Source organism: Macrosteles quadrilineatus, unplaced genomic scaffold (genome assembly GCF_028750875.1).
Source record: "Macrosteles quadrilineatus isolate MER2022 unplaced genomic scaffold, UCM_ALF_1.0 Scaffold_9__3_contigs__length_116548681, whole genome shotgun sequence".
Lineage (NCBI taxonomy): Eukaryota > Metazoa > Arthropoda > Insecta > Hemiptera > Cicadellidae > Macrosteles > Macrosteles quadrilineatus.
In genome coordinates, this window is record NW_026542602.1 from 37,251,386 (window position 1) to 37,272,884 (window position 21,499).

At 33.9% G+C, this 21,499-nt stretch overlaps 1 protein-coding gene and 4 non-coding genes across 5 annotated transcripts; all 5 read left to right on the forward strand.

The window, feature by feature from the left end:
• The first annotated feature begins 542 nt into the window (after positions 1–542).
• On the forward strand, positions 543–19,604 carry LOC129003331 (uncharacterized). The gene is made up of 7 exons (XM_054431624.1): positions 543–598; positions 10,338–10,447; positions 12,843–12,899; positions 16,017–16,059; positions 16,448–16,555; positions 17,646–17,684; positions 19,482–19,604. The coding sequence occupies exons 2-7, from the start codon at positions 10,443–10,445 to the stop codon at positions 19,602–19,604; spliced, it is 375 nt and encodes a 124-aa protein (XP_054287599.1). The 5' UTR covers positions 543–598; positions 10,338–10,442.
• LOC129004535 (small nucleolar RNA SNORD31) lies at positions 14,246–14,307 on the forward strand. The gene has a single exon (XR_008491737.1). It is a non-coding gene; the product is annotated as a small nucleolar RNA SNORD31 (small nucleolar RNA).
• On the forward strand, positions 15,450–15,527 carry LOC129004539 (small nucleolar RNA snR60/Z15/Z230/Z193/J17). The gene has a single exon (XR_008491741.1). It is a non-coding gene; the product is annotated as a small nucleolar RNA snR60/Z15/Z230/Z193/J17 (small nucleolar RNA).
• LOC129004538 (small nucleolar RNA snR60/Z15/Z230/Z193/J17) lies at positions 15,748–15,830 on the forward strand. The gene has a single exon (XR_008491740.1). It is a non-coding gene; the product is annotated as a small nucleolar RNA snR60/Z15/Z230/Z193/J17 (small nucleolar RNA).
• Positions 18,066–18,136, forward strand: LOC129004537 (small nucleolar RNA R38). The gene has a single exon (XR_008491739.1). It is a non-coding gene; the product is annotated as a small nucleolar RNA R38 (small nucleolar RNA).
• Positions 19,605–21,499: the final 1,895 nt, after the last annotated feature.

Genomic DNA, 21,499 nt, shown 5'->3' on the forward strand with positions numbered 1-21,499 from the left:
CTCGTCCGGAAAACACTTATTTTCAGGACTAGTAACGTAATATACTATTTCAGCTTGTTTATGGATATATTTTGATCAAACTTTGCAAATTTATTTATTTTATACTAGCTATTATTAATATTTTACAAATAAAACACACTTCAATTGTCTCCTTGTAGCAGCAAACCTAGGTACTCGTTAAAGTTAATGTTATTTAAATAGACTTATACCATAGATAAAACATACTTCAAATGAAAATCAATTCAGACAAATGGAAATTCTCTTAGGCAGTAGGTTTGCTGTGGCGGGGGTATATTAATTAATAATTATTTTATGTTGTTACAACTTAAAATTAGAAGTATTTCAAGAAGTAATTTGTTCATATCGAGTGTTGAAATAGATAATATTGTGTAAGAAATAGATACTGAATATATTTTATGTTGCTTATATAGTACCGTGATAGGTTACTATCCCAGGTCCCATTCATATTGAGGAGAAACCCACCCTGTTTCCGGTCTTGAGTCCAGGTCAGTTCTGTTCACATTTCTCTCTGCCCATTTCTTCATCCGGCGTCAGCAGAGCAACATCTTCCACCTCACGTTCATCATCAGGAATGGTGGTAAGCACGCTTTTACTGTTTGCTTTATCTATTTTTATCCGCTTGCATCTTTTAATCTATTCCAGCTTTATTATTACTAAAGTTTCTACGTTAACTACTATTGTTTTCTGCTATTTAAATGAACACTTTGAGCTCTATCGCACCACATTTTTGATCGCATTTTGTGCTTGCGACGCCGCTTAGGCTAAAGTTTGTCTTCATTACTAATGCGAACAACCTCATCTTACTTTTGATCAAGTTGAATTAATACAACGGACCAAGTTCTAGTTTTTAAATAATAATTTTTCATTTCTTGTACAAATCTGAGCTTTTGTGATTTATGTTTTGAAGCACACTTGTCTAGCTAAGTTAACTCTGAAGGTCTCAGCCTTTTCCAGATGACCATGTGCTTTTTAACTAATCATACTTAACAGGCCTAACCTAGCCTTAGCCTACTTGCTCACTGTGCCTTGATTTCAACATATTTATAATATAGTTAGGCTCTTAGTTGGAATTGAACTTATGCAAAGGAGGTTTAAAATAAGTTAGGCCTATAAGTTACCGCCTAGGCCTAAATGCCAGCAGGTTAAGGTAAACTCTTCAATAAATTTTTTAAAACATTTGAGTGCGGCCTGCTGTAACTTATTTGAAATGAAGTGTGGATCTGGCGCGCGCATTGGACAATGTTAACCCTCCGAGTGTTAATCGTCTCGTAATTGACGCACAACACACCCACTGTGGTGTTATGCGTCGCTTTTGCGACCCACAAACATCGATTACGGCGAAGGCTCTGGGACTGACTGGATCGAGATTGGTACTAATTGTTGTTTTCGGCATATTCTGAGCTTTCTCCTGATGTCTGTTTCTAGACGCTATTCATTTCAGTTCCGAAAATATTGTAGCAGACAGCTGACGCGCCTATTTCTAAACATAAGTGATTTTGAAGGGCTGGTTGATGATCCTGAAGAAGTAGGTAGTGATATTGATGTAAATTATCAGCCAGATTCCTAGCTATGGTTAGGCTATGCATTCTTATCTAAACGTTATGTACCGAAATCGGTTTTTGCCCATAACTTGTGTATTTGCAAACCTACTTCTTTAGCCTGTATTATTATCCCTTAGAGTGCCAGGCGAGAAATCAAAGTAACACTCATAAAATGCCGATGATTTTTCCCGAAGGTCGCGCTAAAAATGCCGAGCGCGATCTGGCGATTCTTAGGTTAAAATTTTGTAAAAATCGAATTTTCGATATTTCGACCGACAAAAATCGATGTATCGCATCTAGTAACTTTCGACTCAATGTTAATATATGGGTAAAAAGAATCCGAGTATCCATTAGGTTGTTATGACAACTGTTCGATCATTACGAAACGTCCGGTCAGCCAGACGTTGGCACTTTTGGCTCGTTCTAAAAAGTCCGGTCGGCCGGACGTCGGCACTTTTAGCTCGTTTTAAAAACGTCCGGTTCCCCGGACGTTGGCACTCAAAGGGTTATATTTTTGGAATCCTCATAAAATTCTTAACAAAGTGGCTAACTTATTTTAACTTAAAATATTTGTATAACTTGCCTATAAATTATAACAACGTGTTAAGCGCTAACTTAAATTTTTTTTCATTTAAACTTAGCCTATTTTATAATTTTTGAGAAATGTTAACCACAAAAAAATTTTTGAACATTTTTTTTTTATGTTTTTTATGTTACATTAACCCTCCAAGTGTCCATAGTTTAGGCCTTAATGTCCACCTATTTTTGGCGCATTTGCAAGGTTTTATTAAAACGGATCCGAGAAGCTTAAAACAATGTTAATTCTAATGTTCTAAATACCATTTTGTTTGGAAAATCATGGGCTTCAATAAGGTAAACATACCAAATACCGAACGGTTAAGGTTAGGTTATGAATTAATCTGTAAAATATATTTATAGGTATAAAGTAAGCTTTATTTGTTGCTATTAAAATGATTGCTTATATTTCCAGATTTAATTTTCAGCGTTTGAAGTCAATAATAATAATATTCATTACCAGAAATTGTGTTTTTTTCAACCAATACCAAAAATTTTGAAACTGCCTAATACCGAATTCGAATTTCCTAATACCGAATTTGTGCCGCCTAATACCGAACGGCAATTCCGCCGGCGCCCAGGAAGCCCAAAATTGTATTGAAAGCAATTTTTATTCTCATTTAATTCTTAAATTATATCTCATACAAGATTTAACAAATATAAATAACAAGAGTTGAGTTAAAACATGGTTGTGAAGGGGATGATCTCATTACGTCAGCTGGTATTGGTTAGACATTCTCTGGAATGTGAGTCATGTAAGTGGAGATGGGGTGAGTTGACCTCTGGTATGTTTTTTGCATATTTCAATATAAACAAGGACAGAATGATGTCATGGTTATATAATGTAGGAATGTAGAGGGGCTAATCATATGGCAGTTCAGATGGTATTTTGGGATTGGCATTCCCAAGAATCTGAGTCATAAGGGGTGATGAGGGTGTGTTGGCTCTGGTTTGTTATTTTGCTAAATAACATTTAATAAGTAAGAAAGCTACTACGTTTTTGTGAATTTTGAAAATATATAGGCTAACTATTATGATTGTAATAATTTCCGATTTTACTTAGCTGTTTACAGTTACCCTAAGTTAATAATTTGTAAATATAACAGAAAAAAACGTAACATTCTCGGAAGTTTGGAACTGCTTCAGTAGGCCTAATACACTACTTTCTGATAAGAATAACATTCCAAAGTATTAAATATTTGCGAATTTTGAAAATAGATATAATTATAAAGGGTAATAATTACCGATTGTTAGCTGTTTACAGTTCATAATGTGTATATATAACACTAAAAACGTAAGGTTCGGCGGTTCGGAACTGCTTCAGTAGGCCTATGAAAACCATTTATCTCCTAATAAAATTGTTTCAAAGTATACATTTTTGTAATTTTTGGAAAATTTATAATTTTAACTTGTTATAAATTTTATAGCCATTTAACTTACAATTAATTTATAACTAAAATTATCCTACAAAAAATGTAACAACGCTCGGTAGTTTAAAACTAGCCTACTTCAGTGGGCCTAAAAAGACCATTTTCTGCTAAAAATATTCTTTTAAAGTACTCTACTTTTATAAAATTTGGCAAATATATGATTTTATTTATAACTAATATGGTTTATATAGGTATTTGCAATTAATAATAATTCAAAATCAGTAAATATATCATGAAAAACGTAACGATCCGAAATTAGGAAGTACCGCTGCCTAATTCCGAACATGCGTTCGGAACTTAGGCTTAGTGTACATTTCGCCATCCTAATTCCGAACGGCTAGAAAATTAATTTTAAAATAGTTTCTGGGTCTTTATTATGGCTTAAAATGACAGAAAAATATTTAAATTTGCATATTAACAACTGTACTTTATTACAAATTGGCCGGTATAGCTATTTAAAGCCTAAGAATCTCAACCACTTTCCTAAGGAAACAGACAAGAGATTTTAGAAATTTGCAAAAACTGTGTACAGCATTACCAATCACGGCTTACTGGATCTAGTGGCCAATGACGATCTACAAACCCATTTGTCTGCAGACAGATTAAAAGCCAACGAATGCTTTAATCTTAAGTAGGTGTTGATCAGATGAAGCATATGCTTATTATTTGAGACAAAACCCAGCGCGTTCGGTATTTGGCAGGTGTTCGGTATTTGGTATGTTTACCTTATTATATATAAAACATAAGGAACATTTTTTCAAAAAAAAATTTTTTAGGTAAAAAAAAATATAATTTTGAAAATTTTCAAAAAAAAAATAAGTTCGCGCTCAATGAAATTGTATAAATTATAGGCCTATAAATATTTGAAAATAGCCACTTTGTTCTAAATTTTATGAGGATTACAAATATATAATAATATAAGGAAGTAGATTTGCAAATAAATAAGTTATGGGCAAAAAACAGATTTCGGTACATAGCGTTTAGCTAAGAATGCACAGCCTAACCATAGCTATGAATCTGGCTGATAATTTACATCAATATCACTACCTACTTCTTCAGGATCATCAACCAGCACTTCAAAACCACTTAAATCTTCTTATAATGCAACACGTATATCACTACTTTTGATTTTTAACCTAAAACAATGATAAACGTAATAAAACACATCAGTCATCGGTCCGAGTAACCTAGCTGTTTACAAATACACGCACGTCAGCTGTCTGCTACAATTACGATCGCCTCAGAGAACGTACAGCGCTGAGACAGACCTCTGGAGAAAGCTTAGAATATTACAGAAAGAACGATACCTAACTCGATCCAGTTCAATCCGATTCAGTCAGTCATAGAGCCTTCGCCGTAAACGATGTCTGCGTGTCGAAAAATCGACAAGTAACACTACACAAAGTGTGCTGCTTGTCGAATTTTCGTCAAGTAACACTGGGAGGGTTAAAGCCCATAATTTTCCAAACAAAATGATATATTAACCAGTAAGTTTCTAAGATACATTTTAATAAAACCCTGCGATTGCGCAATAAATGGGCGAACATTAAGACCAAAACCATGGACACTTGGAGGGTTAAAGCCCAGCACAACTTAACACTAACTTAACTTAAGCTTTTTTTGGGTAAGTTACTTATTTAGAACCCATACCTTACTACACGGTGTATACCAACCGGGAGAACCAGGAAATAACCTTGAATCTGAAGAGACCTGGAAAAAGCCGGGATTTTTGGACCGATTCCATGATTTTTATTTTAGCCCCGGTAGAAGATTGTAGTCGTGAAATGCTCATGATTTTGCCGCGATTGCGACCTACGACGACGTTTCTGTGACCGCAGGAGACGACGATGACGTTTACGTAACCGCGGGATCAACGATAATGTATACACTGCCGAGGGAAATATTCATGATTTTGCCGAGATCGCGCACTACAAAGATGACGTTCCCGAGACCGTGGGAGTCAATGATGATGTCCACACGTCCGCGGAGGATTTTCATGATTTTGCCGCGATCGTGGATGACGATGATTACGTTTCTGTGATCGCGGGAGACGGCGATAATGTATACACACCGCGGGAGATGTCCAGGACTTTTCTATAATAACGTAAGACTGTGATGACGTTTACGTCACTGTCGGAAGCGACCACAAGACCGCAGGAAATTTTCAGGATTTTGCCGCCGTTGATAATATTTAATGTGTTCATAAATAATGAAGATAATATTTATGATTTTTCTGCTATCGAGAGAGACAATGTTTCCGTGGCCTTAAGTAATGATGATAATGAAAATTATTAATATAATAAGGATTATTACTTTTCAACACTAGCTCACTGGACTTTGAAACAAATTTGATGTAAGTTTTAATATTGTATACTTAAGCTGCAAGTCTTAAATTGATTATAGTTTAAGTGGAACCAAACAAATACGCGGGAACCTGGAAAAACTTGAAAAACCACCAGGAAAAAACCTGGAATTTCACTTTAATAAAATAGTATACACCCTGTACTACGTTAAGTTAGGCTAATTTTAAAGTTTTTGCACATTCAACCACGCAGCGCCATTAGCCACCAGCTTATCATCACGCAACCACACTTGTTAAAGGAAGAAGGCAATCACTTATCAGCTTGAGATGGATTTTATCTAAACCTACACATTTCTATTAGGTTAATTTTCAGCGTTCGGAGTCATTAATTACACAGTAGACTCTCTTATCCGGATATCTTTAACTGGACTAACTTGCACTCGGCGGAAATGGCATCTCTTTAACCGGACAATTTTTTATCAGCACATAAGTTAACCATATTAACATAATATGCACTCCTAAATTTAAGTCAAGTATTTGGTTTACTGTATACAGTATGCATTTAAAGGGTCTGTTTTAACGAGTTTTTGGAGACGTCGGTTTGACCGGAAAAACCCATTATCCGGACTGGCCTCGGTCCTGAGGAGTCCGGATAAACTTAACTCATGGCTTACTACATCTTTCCTTGGCGCAGGTTAACTTTTTAAACTCTAACTTAGCCTACTGTTTGGTATTAAGTTTGATCATAAGTCGGCTATTCACCAACTAAGCCTAAACAAAAAACTTTACCCTACCAAATCAAACCGACCTGCACATGCTTGTGATGGATCCTGAATTTCTATTAGGAACAAACTAATTTACCATTCATGCCTTTCCTGACACAAAGGATTTTGCTCTTATCAGTTTGGTTAGGATCAATCAGATTTGTGCCGATTTTGTAGGTGAGCCTATGCCAAAGAGAAAATGCCTAGAACGTGAGGTAGGCACTAAGTTAAGTAACTCAACACCGGCTACTGGAAGTCTGTGTAACTCAAATAGGGGGCACATCTAGGTGGCTTTGGCTTGCTAACTTAAGATAATGAGTTGTTGTGACTCTTCAAGCTTTTTTCAGAAAATTATGTTTTTATTGTTGTTTATAAATACTCATGTAGCCTAGTAAGTTAATAAATGTGTTTGTAAATCGTAACTTACAGTTAAATGTATTTGTTGTGTTTTTAATTTTTAGCCCATTAAAATTTCAATGTTGTGACTCAACCTCTGGGTCCACCAAGTGTTGAGTTACTTAGTGAGGTTTTACTGTAACTCGATAGGATAAAATATAATTTCTCCTAATTTATTGTAGTTGCTCTAGAAGCTAAAATTATTCATTTTGTAGATGTTTTTTTTAGTAGGCCTACCATATAAAGTTAACTTATTCGTGTTGAAATTAATTGAAAAATGTACTATGTTTCCATGTAGTCTTAAAAATGTACCAAATGCCAGTTCTCAAAATTATCCTGAAAATTTTAAATTCAAGAAATTAACTAGTCTAACTTAAACAAGATAAAGTTATGTTAGATAACTTGATATGGGAAGTTTATGATGATTGCTCTAGTCTCGTTCGTATGAAACAAATGATTTTGTAGCTATTCTGAAAACTTCCTTTTTTTTACAAACCTACAAAAACTTCAGAAGAACTTTTGAATTTTTTACCTTTTTATTGCCATCTTCATTGTAGCCTAACTTAGTTGTGACACGACCCCTTTTGATGTTAAACCAAGACTAGCAGCAAAGTCCCAGACTCAACTTAACGATTTAAGATGTTCTGCCAGTTGATCTTTTTATTATAGATTAATCCTTCTGAATTAACTTGGGTAGGCCTAAATATTTTAGAGCTAGCCCTAGTCCATATCTCCAATGATGAAAAAACTTTCAGAGCACTGGACGATGATTCCTCTGTGATTACCTTTGACAACCTGAGGAGATGCGACTTTGCTTGGATATGTTTATAAAACTTTAAAACCTTCTTGAGTGTAAGGCCTAATATGATTTTTCAAAAATATGGACAATAAGCATTGATTGATATCTGATTATTGTTTTTTCTAAGATTGGACAGTGTGTGTGCAGTTTGATCGTGAGCGTAGGTTAGTACTGTAAGCGTTTTGATGGTTTGAACACACATTATTGACATTACGTTCTTCTTCGCATGTGTTGCGCTGACTTACAGCCAATTCGGAGACATGTGTGTTAGTAATTTTGTGATGTAGGGAGGTAGGCCTAAAATAAGATGCTCGTTGAGTCGCCAGACAAGTTCAACCATTGGTTTAGGACCAATTTGACGGATGGACATTTTTTGCGTGGCACATTGCAATAAAAGGATGGTGTGGGATCAGTTTTGAGTTTCAAAACTTAGACTAAATTCTCTTAATTGGTAAAATAAGTTTTTTGTTTTTTTTACTTGAGTTTACATTTTTCAGACTTTAATCATTTTCAAACTAACTGAGCATAAACTTGATTTTGTATCTTAGTCTTTGCTCTTAAATGACAAAGGAATGAACCATATGATGACAAAACCTATTTTCCTGAAAACCTATGAGGGGAAATCAAGCTCAACAGGTCTGAAGGTTCTTCCATGATTAAGACAAAATCTTTAGTGCATAGTTTGTGTAAGTTGCGTCCTTAAGGGGAGTCGCTACTGAAACTAGTGATTTTTAATAAAATCCTTTTAAAAATTATCATATATACTTTTTTAAGTTCATTTAGTCTTAGAAAAAGATTTACTGCCGTTAAAGTAAAAAAAAAATTTTTTTACATATTTTGGAGTTTTTTAAGTTTTTTGGCGGGAAAAAATGGGGTTTTTTAAATCTCTTATAACTATTTAACTACTGAACCAATTTTATTGTTCGATATCTTATTTTAAAGAGCAAGGAAAGCACATACTTTCTGTGCATACTCATGTTATTTTCTCAATTAGTTTATAAGTTATGGCTTCAAAAATAAGTTTTTGAAAAATTTATAGGTTATAAATTTTTATAAATTTTTTTTCATGTACTTTTATTTACCCAATTACAATATCCATGCACAGAAAGTTGATTTATAGTATAAACAATGTGTGGTAAAAATTTCATTCATATAGCTGCAATAGTTAAAAAGTTATAAGAACTTATATATAAAAAAAAACAAAATTTTAAAGTCGCGGAAAACAGCGGTTGAAGTTTATACGTTGGTTTATACTAGGCCTAGTTGATGCCCTAAAAGAGGTGTGCGCGCTTCATTTCAAATATTTTTTTCACAGTGAAAAAAATATATATTATACCAAATGTTATGTTTTTCTGAAACCTTACAATCCATAGAACAAGATAAAAAAATAATAAAAAAAAATCAAGTTTTTTACAAAATTGGTAGTTTTTCAGTAGCGACTCCCCTTAAGTGTAGCTTACCCTACAGAATGGGTCACCGGAGTTTTATCCCCTGGGCAAAATTGATGTCATAGACAGCTAGCGTGATCTATTAGATTAGCAATAAAACCTGGAATTTTACCCTCTATATCCACTTAACTAGCAATTGGTTAACTGTGGATGTACGGCCCGGATTTTTACCCCCTGTACAGATTAAGAAATTAGTGTGATAATTGATTTTCTGATTTCAGTTTTTGATTGAATAGTAAAAACATTATAATATCCTTTTTTTAGTAGCCTATCATTTGTAATCTCAACTAAGTAAACATGTTTCGCTGTTTAATTTTTTTATTATAGTTCTGTGATTTGACTGTTGGGGCCAATTGATAGTCATGTAGGCCTACCTAAGTAAACTAACTGAGTAGCCCATTATTTGAATGATAATTGGTGAACATTTCTTAAACGAACATTTTCAACTGTGGAAAAATATTTGTTTTTAAGAAAATAAATTATTCCTACTTATTTCTATAGGTATCTGGTCAGGGGGTAAAGCCCTTGGACTCGTTAACCCTCCTCCCCTGCCATCCCTACAAGTGCGTTGTTAGTTAACTTTAGATTCTTCAACCCACTTAACAATTTTATAAATTAGCCACACAGAAAACAAATAATTGCGCTCTTCTTAGCATGTGTTGCGCTAACTTACAGCAAATTCGGAGATGTGCATGTGCTGCGAACAATGAAACTGGCAACCTGCGATATTTTAGGAAGGCATACAAACTAACTTATTCTTAGTCACATCCTGTGGAGATAAGCATCGCCGAGCCTGGAGGTGGAAATGCTGGGATTCCTAGAAAGTGGTGGTTAATCCGAACTGCTCTCAACGCATGGTCGGTTAATTCAAACAGTAATATTTTGTAGATAATCCGATTATCGGTTAGTGCAAGGTAGGTTGGGGTCTACTGTATTTGTATCAATATTAGCTATAAAATAATTCTATCTAACTAAAAGCCCTTCTTTAAAAATTCCTGTTGCACAGCCTTGGCGAGACCTTATTACAAGCAAGTATTTAATGTCAAATATTTTGTTTTAGGACATAGAAGAAGTCAATTGAGATCCGAAAACAATAAAGCAAGATCATGGAGGATCTGCTTGAAATTATTGTGTTCAAATCCTGTACAAAACAGTGACATATGAGATGATGTAAGTTACCTATTGTACGTTAAAAAAACTGCTTTAAATGGTTATGAGCAAGAATGTAGGCTTATAATAGGCTTAGTCAAATTTAGCCAAACAAGTAACAGCAATAGACTGCATCAGAACAATTTTTAAATACTATGCAATAAGATCTTGATTTAGTTGTCTTATCCAAACACTAACTTAAGCTTTCATTTAATTAAAACCTTTAAGGCTAAATTCATTTTAACCAAGAATATTCTTTCAGTCTTATACTTCTACAGTCTCATAAATTAGTTCAGAGATATGATGATACTATTTATTATGAAAATTCAATGATTAAGCAATCATATATAAGCCAAAAGGATTCTGATCTCTGAATGATAATTCTTTTATTAAAATAGTATTTTCTAGACAACTAATTTAAGACCATAGTTCTACAAATATAGACCCTGTCTTTGACTAATAGCTTAGTAAAATATGTTAAAGAATTTTTACTTTCTTAATTTGTCTCTGTGTAACTTGGAACACTGAAATAATTGTTAGGCTACAGTGAATTAGAAGGATCAAAGTTCATGTTTAATTAAGTCTCACTACACCCCACTCTATTAAGCCGGCTGTGAAGGATGGTACCTTTGTCAGTGGTTAAGACTGGGAACAGTAACGCTCTCAAAGTGTAAAGTGGCCGAGGTATCTTGGTAACTTAAGGGAAGAGAGCTACATTTGGTTCAAAACAGTGCAGTGTTACTTGTTTAGTCCTTCTGTTTTAATTTATTTAATTGTTACCAATAAACCAAAATGGTCAGCGTAACTTGTCTTTTGTTGGTAAAATTGTAAGGCAAACACATGATGATAATATATAAGTCATGCCAGACTGGAGTTTCTGATTCTAGTGATTATTTAAACTATCTGAAGTTTGCCATACTGTGTCAAAAGTTTAGGAGTTCATGAACATTCAAAGTACTGGTACACCATCTTTTGGGTTGATTTATTTTTCATAATTAGTTCAGTACGGTAATCTAAACATTTTAACCAATTTCACTTCCCCTACTAAAATTGTGTGTTTTCAACCCTAATGCGATAAAGCATCAGTGTCTAGAGTCTTTGTCATAAGGTTTAATCTTAGTTAGTAGTTGACATAGGCCTACTTGCCTTTTTGGTACAACGGGCAAACACGTGATGATACTACTAAGTCATGCCAGACTGGAGTTTCTGATCCTAGTGATTATTTCAACTATCTGAAGTTTGCATAACTCAAGAGTAGTGTATTTGTAGAAGGTGGTATAGTTTGGGTTATTAATGGAAGCCTATACTTAATATGTTCAGCACCAAAACCACAGATTTATAGGTTTTTTAAGAATGCAACTTTCTGATCCACCATTAAATAATAATAAACTACTAACAGTAGGAATTCTTCATTACCTTGAGAGTTAGTAGCTTAACACGTTCGCTACTGAGCGTCGCATATATGCGACGCCGTGGTCATTGCCACAGACCGAGGTATACATTTGAATCTTACACATAGACCGGCTGTCACTTGGATAATAGTACACACAAACCACGGGCGAAAACCTGTAAAACAGTGATCATTTACATTGTAATACGCTACAATCGTGTTTGTAAATAAATTATTCTTGTTTCTTTGTATTTTTTATAACCTTTTGTAATGTCGCATATTTGCGACGCCCGGTCTACAGCGAAGACAATAGTGAAAATTATCACAGTTTTCTTAAAATAGACTAAACGTCGCATATATGCGACAGTTCATTTTTTGTGTTTTAAGGTAAAAGTAAGTAAAAAATAAACAGATTATTCAAGAACAGTTTATAACTGAACAAATATAAAAACTACATAGGATAATGGAGCATACATACTGCATACATACATACAGTGATGCAGAAAAGTAAAGACCAGTTTTTCCAACTATTATATGACGTCACCAATCATCATATCCACAGACCAAGCGACGGAGTTGTGCGTCAGACATCTCTATAGACCACTGCAGGGAATTCAGTGCCTTCAAATAGACCACTACAAAGATATAAGCATTTTAATAACATTAGAACCCCGACGCAAATATGCGTCGGCAGTCTATTTTAATGTGACTAGCCGTCGCATATATGCGACAGCAGTCTATGGGTGGAAACCGGCCGTCGCATATGTGCGTCGCTAGTCCATGTGAATGGAAAATTTCGTACTATTGCAGTAGCGAACGTGTTAAATCCCAAACCATTGTCCCCACTGGAGTCATCGGCTCTTGCAGTGTGCAGAGTTTGGGTACATGATTGCACTCTTGTGTAAGGATACATGGAATGTTCCTATAACCTAAGGAAAGAGTGCAACATTGACAATAATGTATTCATACAGTAAATTAATGTAAATTGCTTTAAGTTGTGTCAAAAATTTGTTGTTTTTTTTTCAGTTTTGAGGTTTCGTACATAATTTTGAAGCTGCCTGACTGGACGTGGTATCAATTATGGTAAGTTTTATTCTGTTATTGTGTTTTAGCGAATTTCCCATATAGGGAATAAGCTATTACCGTAGTACTCATGGTAAGACCTGGACCCAGGACCGATTTTTTTTTTTTTTTCGTTTTGAGGTCCCTAGAGGCCAAAAACACCATCCGTTCAAATTCATATATATATGTGTCCGTTAGCGCGATAACTCGAGCAAAAATGATCCGATTTTGATGAAATTTGGTACAAACGTGTAAACCTACGTTTATTCGAACGAGTTCGCGAACCAGCATGATCGGACCATGGGAACGGGGGTTTATGGGGTAAAAATGGGTTTTTCCAATTTTTGACCCGAAAAACATAAAATTTTGCAATTTCTTTCCAAACTATTTTGTAGAGCTTAAAGAAAAAAAAAATTTTGTATATTGAAGCGTTATAATGCGCCTAATGGTTACGGAGAAAATTCCAAAAAATTGTTAATTTAAAATTCCCATGTTATTCTTATGGAGAATAAGTAAACTGTTGTAGTTTGCTTGTTTATTAACATATTTTGCCCAAATTTGGAAAATGTTTTGATTTCTTACTAACTATTACCATTTTACATAAAAAAACACTTACCCTCCCTGTTGCAGCAAACCTAAGTATGTGTTAAACTGATTCTATTTAAATAGGGAATAAATGTGATATTTTTAAGGAGACATTTTAGTGTAAATCCAATCAGGCAAATGGAAATTCGCTTAGTCTGCAGGTTTGCTGCGGCGGGGGTATTGTTAATTAGCTGTGAGTGAGAAAAGGGGTAAAAATGTTGTATTAATAGTTTGATTAGCTGCAAAAATAATTGTCTTTCTAAATATTTGTTTCTTATGGGTAGGGTTTCTATTATTTCAGATTTCTGTCACTTATTATATTTATTCCATGTTTAATTATTTAAAAGCAAACATTCAAATATGACCAATAATATGATGACTATACACCGCCCCAGACTGAATCTTGATGAGGTATGTTCTGATTGTGGTCTATATTTAAAAACCTTTTCTCTTAAAAACAAATTGTAGCCTTTTATAGTTTTATTGTGCCAGTTAAAAAACTTAACTTGGGTACCGGCTGCACTGTACATGAACCTCGTGAAAACTTTAATTTAAATATCGACGATATGATGATTTTATACCGCCCCAGACTGAATCTTGATGAGGTATATTCTGATTGTGTCTAGATTTGATAAACTTTTTCTCCCAAAAGGTTTTTGGGTTACTAATTGCAGCCTATTTTTTATTTGTGGTGCTAGTTAAACAACATTTCAGAACTTTCTGTCGCTTATTATATTTATTCCATGTAAGATTATTTAATAAGCTAACATTCAAGTATGAACAATAATATGATGAATATATACCGCCCCAGACTGAATCTTGATGAAGGTATATTCTGATTGTGTCTAGATTTGATAAACCTTTTCTCCCAAAAAGTTTTTGGGTTACTAATTGTGGCCTACTTTGATTTTTGTTCTTTGGTGCTAGTTAATATCATGTCAGAATTTTAGTTTAAATTAATTTTTCAGGCCGAAGTGGTGGAGCTACATCATGATAAAGAATATCATGCTCCAACCTTTTTGGGTAGGTTTTATCCTAATTTTTCACTTGTTAGTCAATATTTATATTCTCTAAAATTGTATTTCTGATTGCACATGGAGTCGATGATGAGTCATTTTTTAACCATCTTTCGGGGATGAGATTTCATGATTATGACTTAAATTACTGAGACTTGTAATCCAGTTCCATACAAATCAATCACCTTGTTCTTTTTTAAGCTTTTTGGCTATACAAACCATTATGTAACAGGTAACCTATTTGATGATTTTGTATGATGATAACTTTGGAATTACCGTTTGATCCAAGTGAAAAATATCCTATGGCTGCTTTTAATCTGACAAAGATCATCAATTGGTTGGCTGTATTTATAATTGGTGAAATGACTAAATTTCCTCTTTGAATCAAAATGTGGAGGTCGTACTTCTGACATATCCTATTTGATGATATTTAGTGATGATAACTTTGGAATTACCGTTTGATCCAAATGAAAAAATCCTATGGCTGCTTATATCTGAAAAATATCACTGTTTAAAAGTAGATTTATTGTTTTAAGTCCTACTGTTTTCTCTTCTTTCATATTCTAATATGAAAACTATTCAATTAGTTTACAACTAAAATGTTCAATTAGTACACATAGTTTTCACCAAGATTGCGTACATACATTTTTAGTTTGTTACATTTGATCTCATTGAATTTTTTTAGGATCTGGTATTACTGATATAGCAGCCCATCTTTCAAATAACTAATAAATAAATCCAATGATGATTTTAAATTGACAAGCATATGTCTGAATCAAACTGCAATGTCTAGTGATAGTCATTGTGGCTGTGATGTTGAATTTGTCTGATGGATTATTTTGTTGTTTTTCATTTTTTATTGAAAATGGTGTTGATATTAAGCAGATTGTTAACTTATCTAATTTTGCTTTACTAGCGATGTTGAGTTAAAGAGGAATGCTCCTGTTTTACCACATTTATTGATGAATATTTGTTCCAAATGAAGATAACATAGTTCAAATGAAACTAGTGATTAAGATTTATCTTTCGCCCCTATCTGATGGAACTTAATTTTCTCAAACAACTATTTTAATAATACTAGCTGCAACCTATAAATAGCTTAACCAAATTAAATATATCTTTGTTCGTCTACAGCCTTTTCAGATTTTAGCAATAACTTAATTATGTATTGAAGACATAGTTATTTCCTAATCATTTGGTTGGGCTGATAATAACTTATTTGATTAAGATAACTATACTATAAGTGGTGAAGCTTAACCAGTTATATCTGGTTCCATGTGATGATAACATAGTTCAAATGATATTCAATACATGATTATAATCTATCTTTCGCCCCTATCTGATGGAACTTGTGTTATTAACTATAACTTCTAAATCATTAATGCCAGATAACCTATTCTTTGTGTGATCTTTAAGACTGTGTGTGGTATTGGCCTAAAAAGTAATATCTTACATGAAACATTAGATTTGCTAGACAGATTAATATTATAGCCTATACCTATCTGAGAATTGTGCTTTAAAGGGGGTTTTCTTGCAGGTATGAAGATGTTCAGACTAAGAATGGATTCTCAAAATCAAAAGTAAGTGGTTTATATATATATATATATTTTCAGTCAGTTGATTTATCTTTGATTTTGGAGATAGGCTGATTTGCTAGCGATTCATACAGAGATTAAATTTGATCTTTATCAATTGCCCAGTCATGATGAATTGAAGGGTGTGTCAAAGCAAAGACTGCCACTAACATTTTGGAGCCAGAAATGGTGGAACCCACCGAAATGGGCAGGATTTGTGTGCTGAAACTTGCCTACCCGGTTGTCTGAACTGGTGGAAGATCCTATAGTAACTTTGTGAATTTTTTAATTTTCCCCCCTGTGTAGGGTAATCATTCCTAGTAGGCCTAATTCTTGAATTTTTCAAACTTTCTAAATTTTTTGTTTATTAAGATCATTTATTTTGTTCCTTTAGCTACTAATCGAGATTCAAGATGTAATGCACATCAGTCCAGAAGCTGGAAGGAAATGGCTACATGATCATCATGGGGGACCAGTGTGTCAAGGCCTATGCTTTCGTAAGGTTGGTAATTGAATTTACATTTTGTGATTTTATTAAATAATAGATGCTTACTTTCAGCCTAGCTAGATCGGGAATAAGACAATAAATTGTTATCGCAGAAGGTTATTGGGCTTGTAGTGTGTCGGGTGATAGGCGTGGGCCCATTCCTGAGAGCGCCGAAATTTAGAGGCTGATATTAAGATGGATGTAGAACCAATGTTAAAATGCTGGACCATTCCACTTGGTTTTCAAACCCCAATGGCTGAATTCTCTCTTGTAATCTCAGTGTCTGCCAGTCGTGCGGGAGGCAGGTTTAGGGTGTAGGCTGAATCATGTCCATTGGAGGATGTTTTATCCAATGGTGGACAGTTGTAGCTAGCCAGGGAGTCATCTCACTGGTATACAAGTTTGGCCAACATTGCAGCACTGTTTCATAGTACCATGTGTCGTGATCTAACCTCGTGGCCTCCCTTCAGTGCTACATACGATAACTATTATCAACCAGCTGATTCATAAACTTGTTGCTTCTAAATCTGTAGAGCTAAATAAAATAACATTAAAACCCTTAGGTGTGGGGCATTGTTTTCCATTTGTTAAACAATCTCATGTTAAGAAATTGTGTCTTTTTTTAAATTCACAAGTCAAAAGGGTGTGTTATTGTTACAAAACAAACATTTAAGAAGTAAAAAGAAGATTCAAGAAATTGCTTAACTATTTCCATAGAATGTAATACATTAAGGTAAAAAACAAGCCAAGATATTTGTCTAAATGTGCTATATGATGATTTTTTATTCAGAAAAACCATGATGATTAAAAAAATTATAACCCTTCTCCAACTGATAGCACATTTTGAAATGCTAGCATAGGCTATTTATATTTAAAACTGATTTGAGTTTTATGAACTATTCTTTTTATTACCTAGTCATAAGGTTGTCATACACCGATAGTTGACTCTTTTGAGTGCTTATTTACATTTAAGATGATGTTTGCTACATACTACCAAGATCTCTGATCATTGTGATTATAACTTGTAACTGATGAACCTCCACATTAAATTTTGGTATAGTACTAGGTCTAAACAATATGATGACAATAAATATCTGTGTTGCAGAACAAACCAGTGACCAGTTCGAACCGGAAACAAATAGAGGTATGTATCAATATTGGTCTTTTGGTTTTAGATTGAAAATTTAAACTAATGGCTTATTAAAACTCCAAATCTCAAGTTTGTGGTGATGATTTAATATATACGCTATGCAGACTTAACTGGTGATAGCTTGCCCTCTCTGAACAAACTTGAAAATTATCTGAAACTTAAAATTTACAAATCACTTTATAACATTAGTCCATAGATCCATAACTGCAGTACGTCTACATAAATTACTTGGTTGTTCCTGTTCATTGATCAAACAACTCCTAACAGTATTTGGGTAAAGACATATATTACGTCTTTTTGAAAATCCGTATTCCTCCATAAAAGCTGAATTTTAACTTTGTGTTTAGTTAGAGCTGAGCCCGAAACTCAAGGTTAAACCACAAATGATGATGAAAGTTATCCCTGTCAGAATCCAGTTGTTGATATCTGTAACTCCTGATGTGGTATTGAGAAACATTATGTAACTCGAGAAATTTAAATCAATTGTGTTTTTTACCCTGTTACCTCCATTCTGTAAAGAAGTACATTTAATAAGATAACTATTTATATATACCTAATCAGTTATTTCTAAACAGTGTTAGTTGGAAATTTGTTGGAAATTTACTTTCATGTTTTGGTGAGCTTAAAATTTAAACCTCTATTGGTTGTTCCAATGAAAGCGTATTCTAAACCACATAAAGATCGTTTTTGGTCTTTGTGTCAAAGTTTTACGCAATATAATTGTGTGAAATCCAAAGGTTTCAGATGTTTCTGTATTCCTATTTCACCTCACACACATTTCTTTCTGTCATTATCCATCGACTAGGGATCATTGAATGAATGTACACCTTCATTTTTATCTTGCTTCCGGCCACAAGAAATAGCAAAAAAAAACTAGTTTCCCAAGGATTTTAAATGTCGAGTTTTAAACTGTAAGTGTTGAATGATGTTAATGAGATTTCCGATGCCACAATGTGGACTATTGCACACCACTACCCATTATTCTGACGACACTTCCAAAACTAAGTAATTTAAAAAAGGTGGCCATGCATTCAGTATTTTATTTAAATTTATTGGGGGTTTTTGTTTAGTATCCACCCTTATGTAAATAAATATATAATAGTATCCTTTAAGAATTTAAATTGACTTTGGTTTGACTGTCTACTGAAAGTGTCATATGATGTTAACCAGATTTTCTGATGCCACAATGTGGACTATTGCACACCACTACCCATTATTCTGATGACACTTGAATTTACCTTCCCTATAAATTTATATTAATTTGTAATTTAAAATCAGTAGAACTGAGTATTATGATTTACCAGAGCAAATTGAGAATTTGTGATGGATAGTTTGAAAGATGGGCTTCTGCCTTGGAAAAATGTGTTGTACAGCCCTAGTTTATATCGGACACATTTTAAATGTAACTTATATCTTGGTAATATCTTGGCCCGTTCTCTTGTACTAAAACTTGTGTCGCCTCTATGCCAGTTTCTCAGCGATGATGTATATACCTTACATTATTCTATCCCTGATGTATTTTGATGACAGAAACAGCTGAGCTGGAAACTTGGGTTCATCAATCCAATATTTCGAATATTTTGCTTTTGACAGGGGATACTCTAATCTTCTTTCTCTGTTTTGACGGGTTTTTTAGTGATTGTTTCTTAGCGATGATGCAATTAATATACGCTATGATTGGCAATGATTTCAATCCTTACCTACACTGAGCTAAGAAACAAGTCACTTTAAATGTTAATGGCTTTCCAAAACTTAGTATAATGATACTTAATTTGGTTTTTTCTGTTTCAGGCAAGAGCTAAGAAGTCACAAGAGATCTGTTGGGATCTAGATACTTTCCAAGTGTTAACCATCATTGTTATATACATGCTTAAAAATAATAAAAAAACTGTCATGAATCTTTGTTGTTCTTAGAGTTGTTAGGATACCCTTTCTTATTAATATACAGTGATGGCTGACTTTTAGCACAATTTTAATTAATGAGTAAGATTATTTAAACAAAATTTTTATGACTGATATATTTGGTATTGTTTGGATGGAAATAGTCGGATTTATGAAGTAGTAGCTGATGAAATGCTCCCTCCTGTCCAAAGGTATCTAAGTAGGGAGTACTATTCCCTTGATCCTTTAGGAGGATCAATTATTCTGAAAATATGAGTGGCAGTATTATATAGCCTAATATCATTGACTTGACACAGAATATACTTCCAATGTAATGCAAACATTTGAAGCTGAGAAAAAAGATTTAATTGCAGTAAAACCTCACCAGAGGGTACTAGTGTATTGAGTTAAATATTATTTATTTAAGCCAGGATTAGAGCTAGAAACTTGAAATCTCGCACAGCACTGCTCAATAGTATACTGTATTTTGTTGTGTAGGTTGGTAGTAAATTTCCCCGTAAAATCCCCGTCTGGCAATCTCAAAATTCTACTATTGTCCCGTCTTTTTCCCTCCATTTGGCAATACAATTCCAATGGGACCGGCTACATTACAAGCAGTGCTGCTATCTGTTGGTGTTAAGGCTGTGGTACACCCCTGCCACTCCGTGGAAATGCAGAGCTTTCGTTTTACACTGATTGCATACGCTGTATATAAGTTAAGAACAAACTTAAGGTCTCGTTTGAAAGCTTAACAGTTTATCTACCTTTCCTTGTTTTTAGAATTTCTTAAAATTACTAAGGGAAGTATAAAAGACGTATCAAATTGCATGGAAATTGGTACTTTTCAAAGTAGAATTAGAGGTGCAAAAAAAATTTTTGTTTAATTTTTAAAACTAGAGAAAGGTAGATTCAAGTGTGCCCTGCAATAATAAGTTTAGTTAATTTTAATAACCCAATAAAAAAAAGCATTACGAGTGTAAAACCAACCGTCTGCAACCCAAAATTTTGCTGCCGTTTGGTGGTGCTCGTAGCGGCCAGACAGCGTAACTCTTGCGGCGCGCCCCACCCCTGCCTTTCCGTTTCCCCTCCACTGGTGAGGACACACGTGGTTGAATTTTAAGCTTTGACATTTCGATACAGCTGTGTTTGCGAATTGTTGGAAATCATGTTTATGTTATAACTAGCAACAGAGCCCGTTGTGGTTACAACGGTCTCTAGTAAAATAATGGTTGTGAAATCCATACACCACTTTACTCACTAATATTAATGGTACAGATTAAGCACATAACATTAGAATCGCATACTTAACAAAAGGAACTCACTTTAAACACAAATGCAAATTGTTAACACCATTTAATCAAAGAAAAATCAATTGAATAATAATATAACAATAAGCTGTTAAATTATTAACACATGTTTTTTTCCGAGTCGGGTTAAAGGTCTTATACCCGACCGATTTTCATGATTTTGGCTTTAAACTAAAGTTATGGACGCACCACAGATTTAGTCCTACCTAAAGCAAACTGCTGAATCATGAATCAACAATATTTATAATCGTTTTAGTACTTATCTGCAATCAATGATACTTAACTCAAATGTTATTTAAGTTATTTTATGTGTCTTGGACATAAAATACTTTAAAGGCTTTCACTTGAGATATTAATAGTTTTAATCAGTTAAGTTAAAGATATACTGTATCGCTCAATCAGAAAACATAAATTGAATTATATCTTGGATATGGAATTTAGTTTTAGATATATTTACTCAATTCTAATTACGTTATTCTATTTGTTTTGACCTAAGAACCTTCAGTGAAATACCAGCTTCCATTTGCATTATCGATTATTAAGATCGGATGTACCTAAAGCACACTGCTAAATCACGAACAACCCAAATTGTTTTAAAAATGGAATTATTTATCATCGATT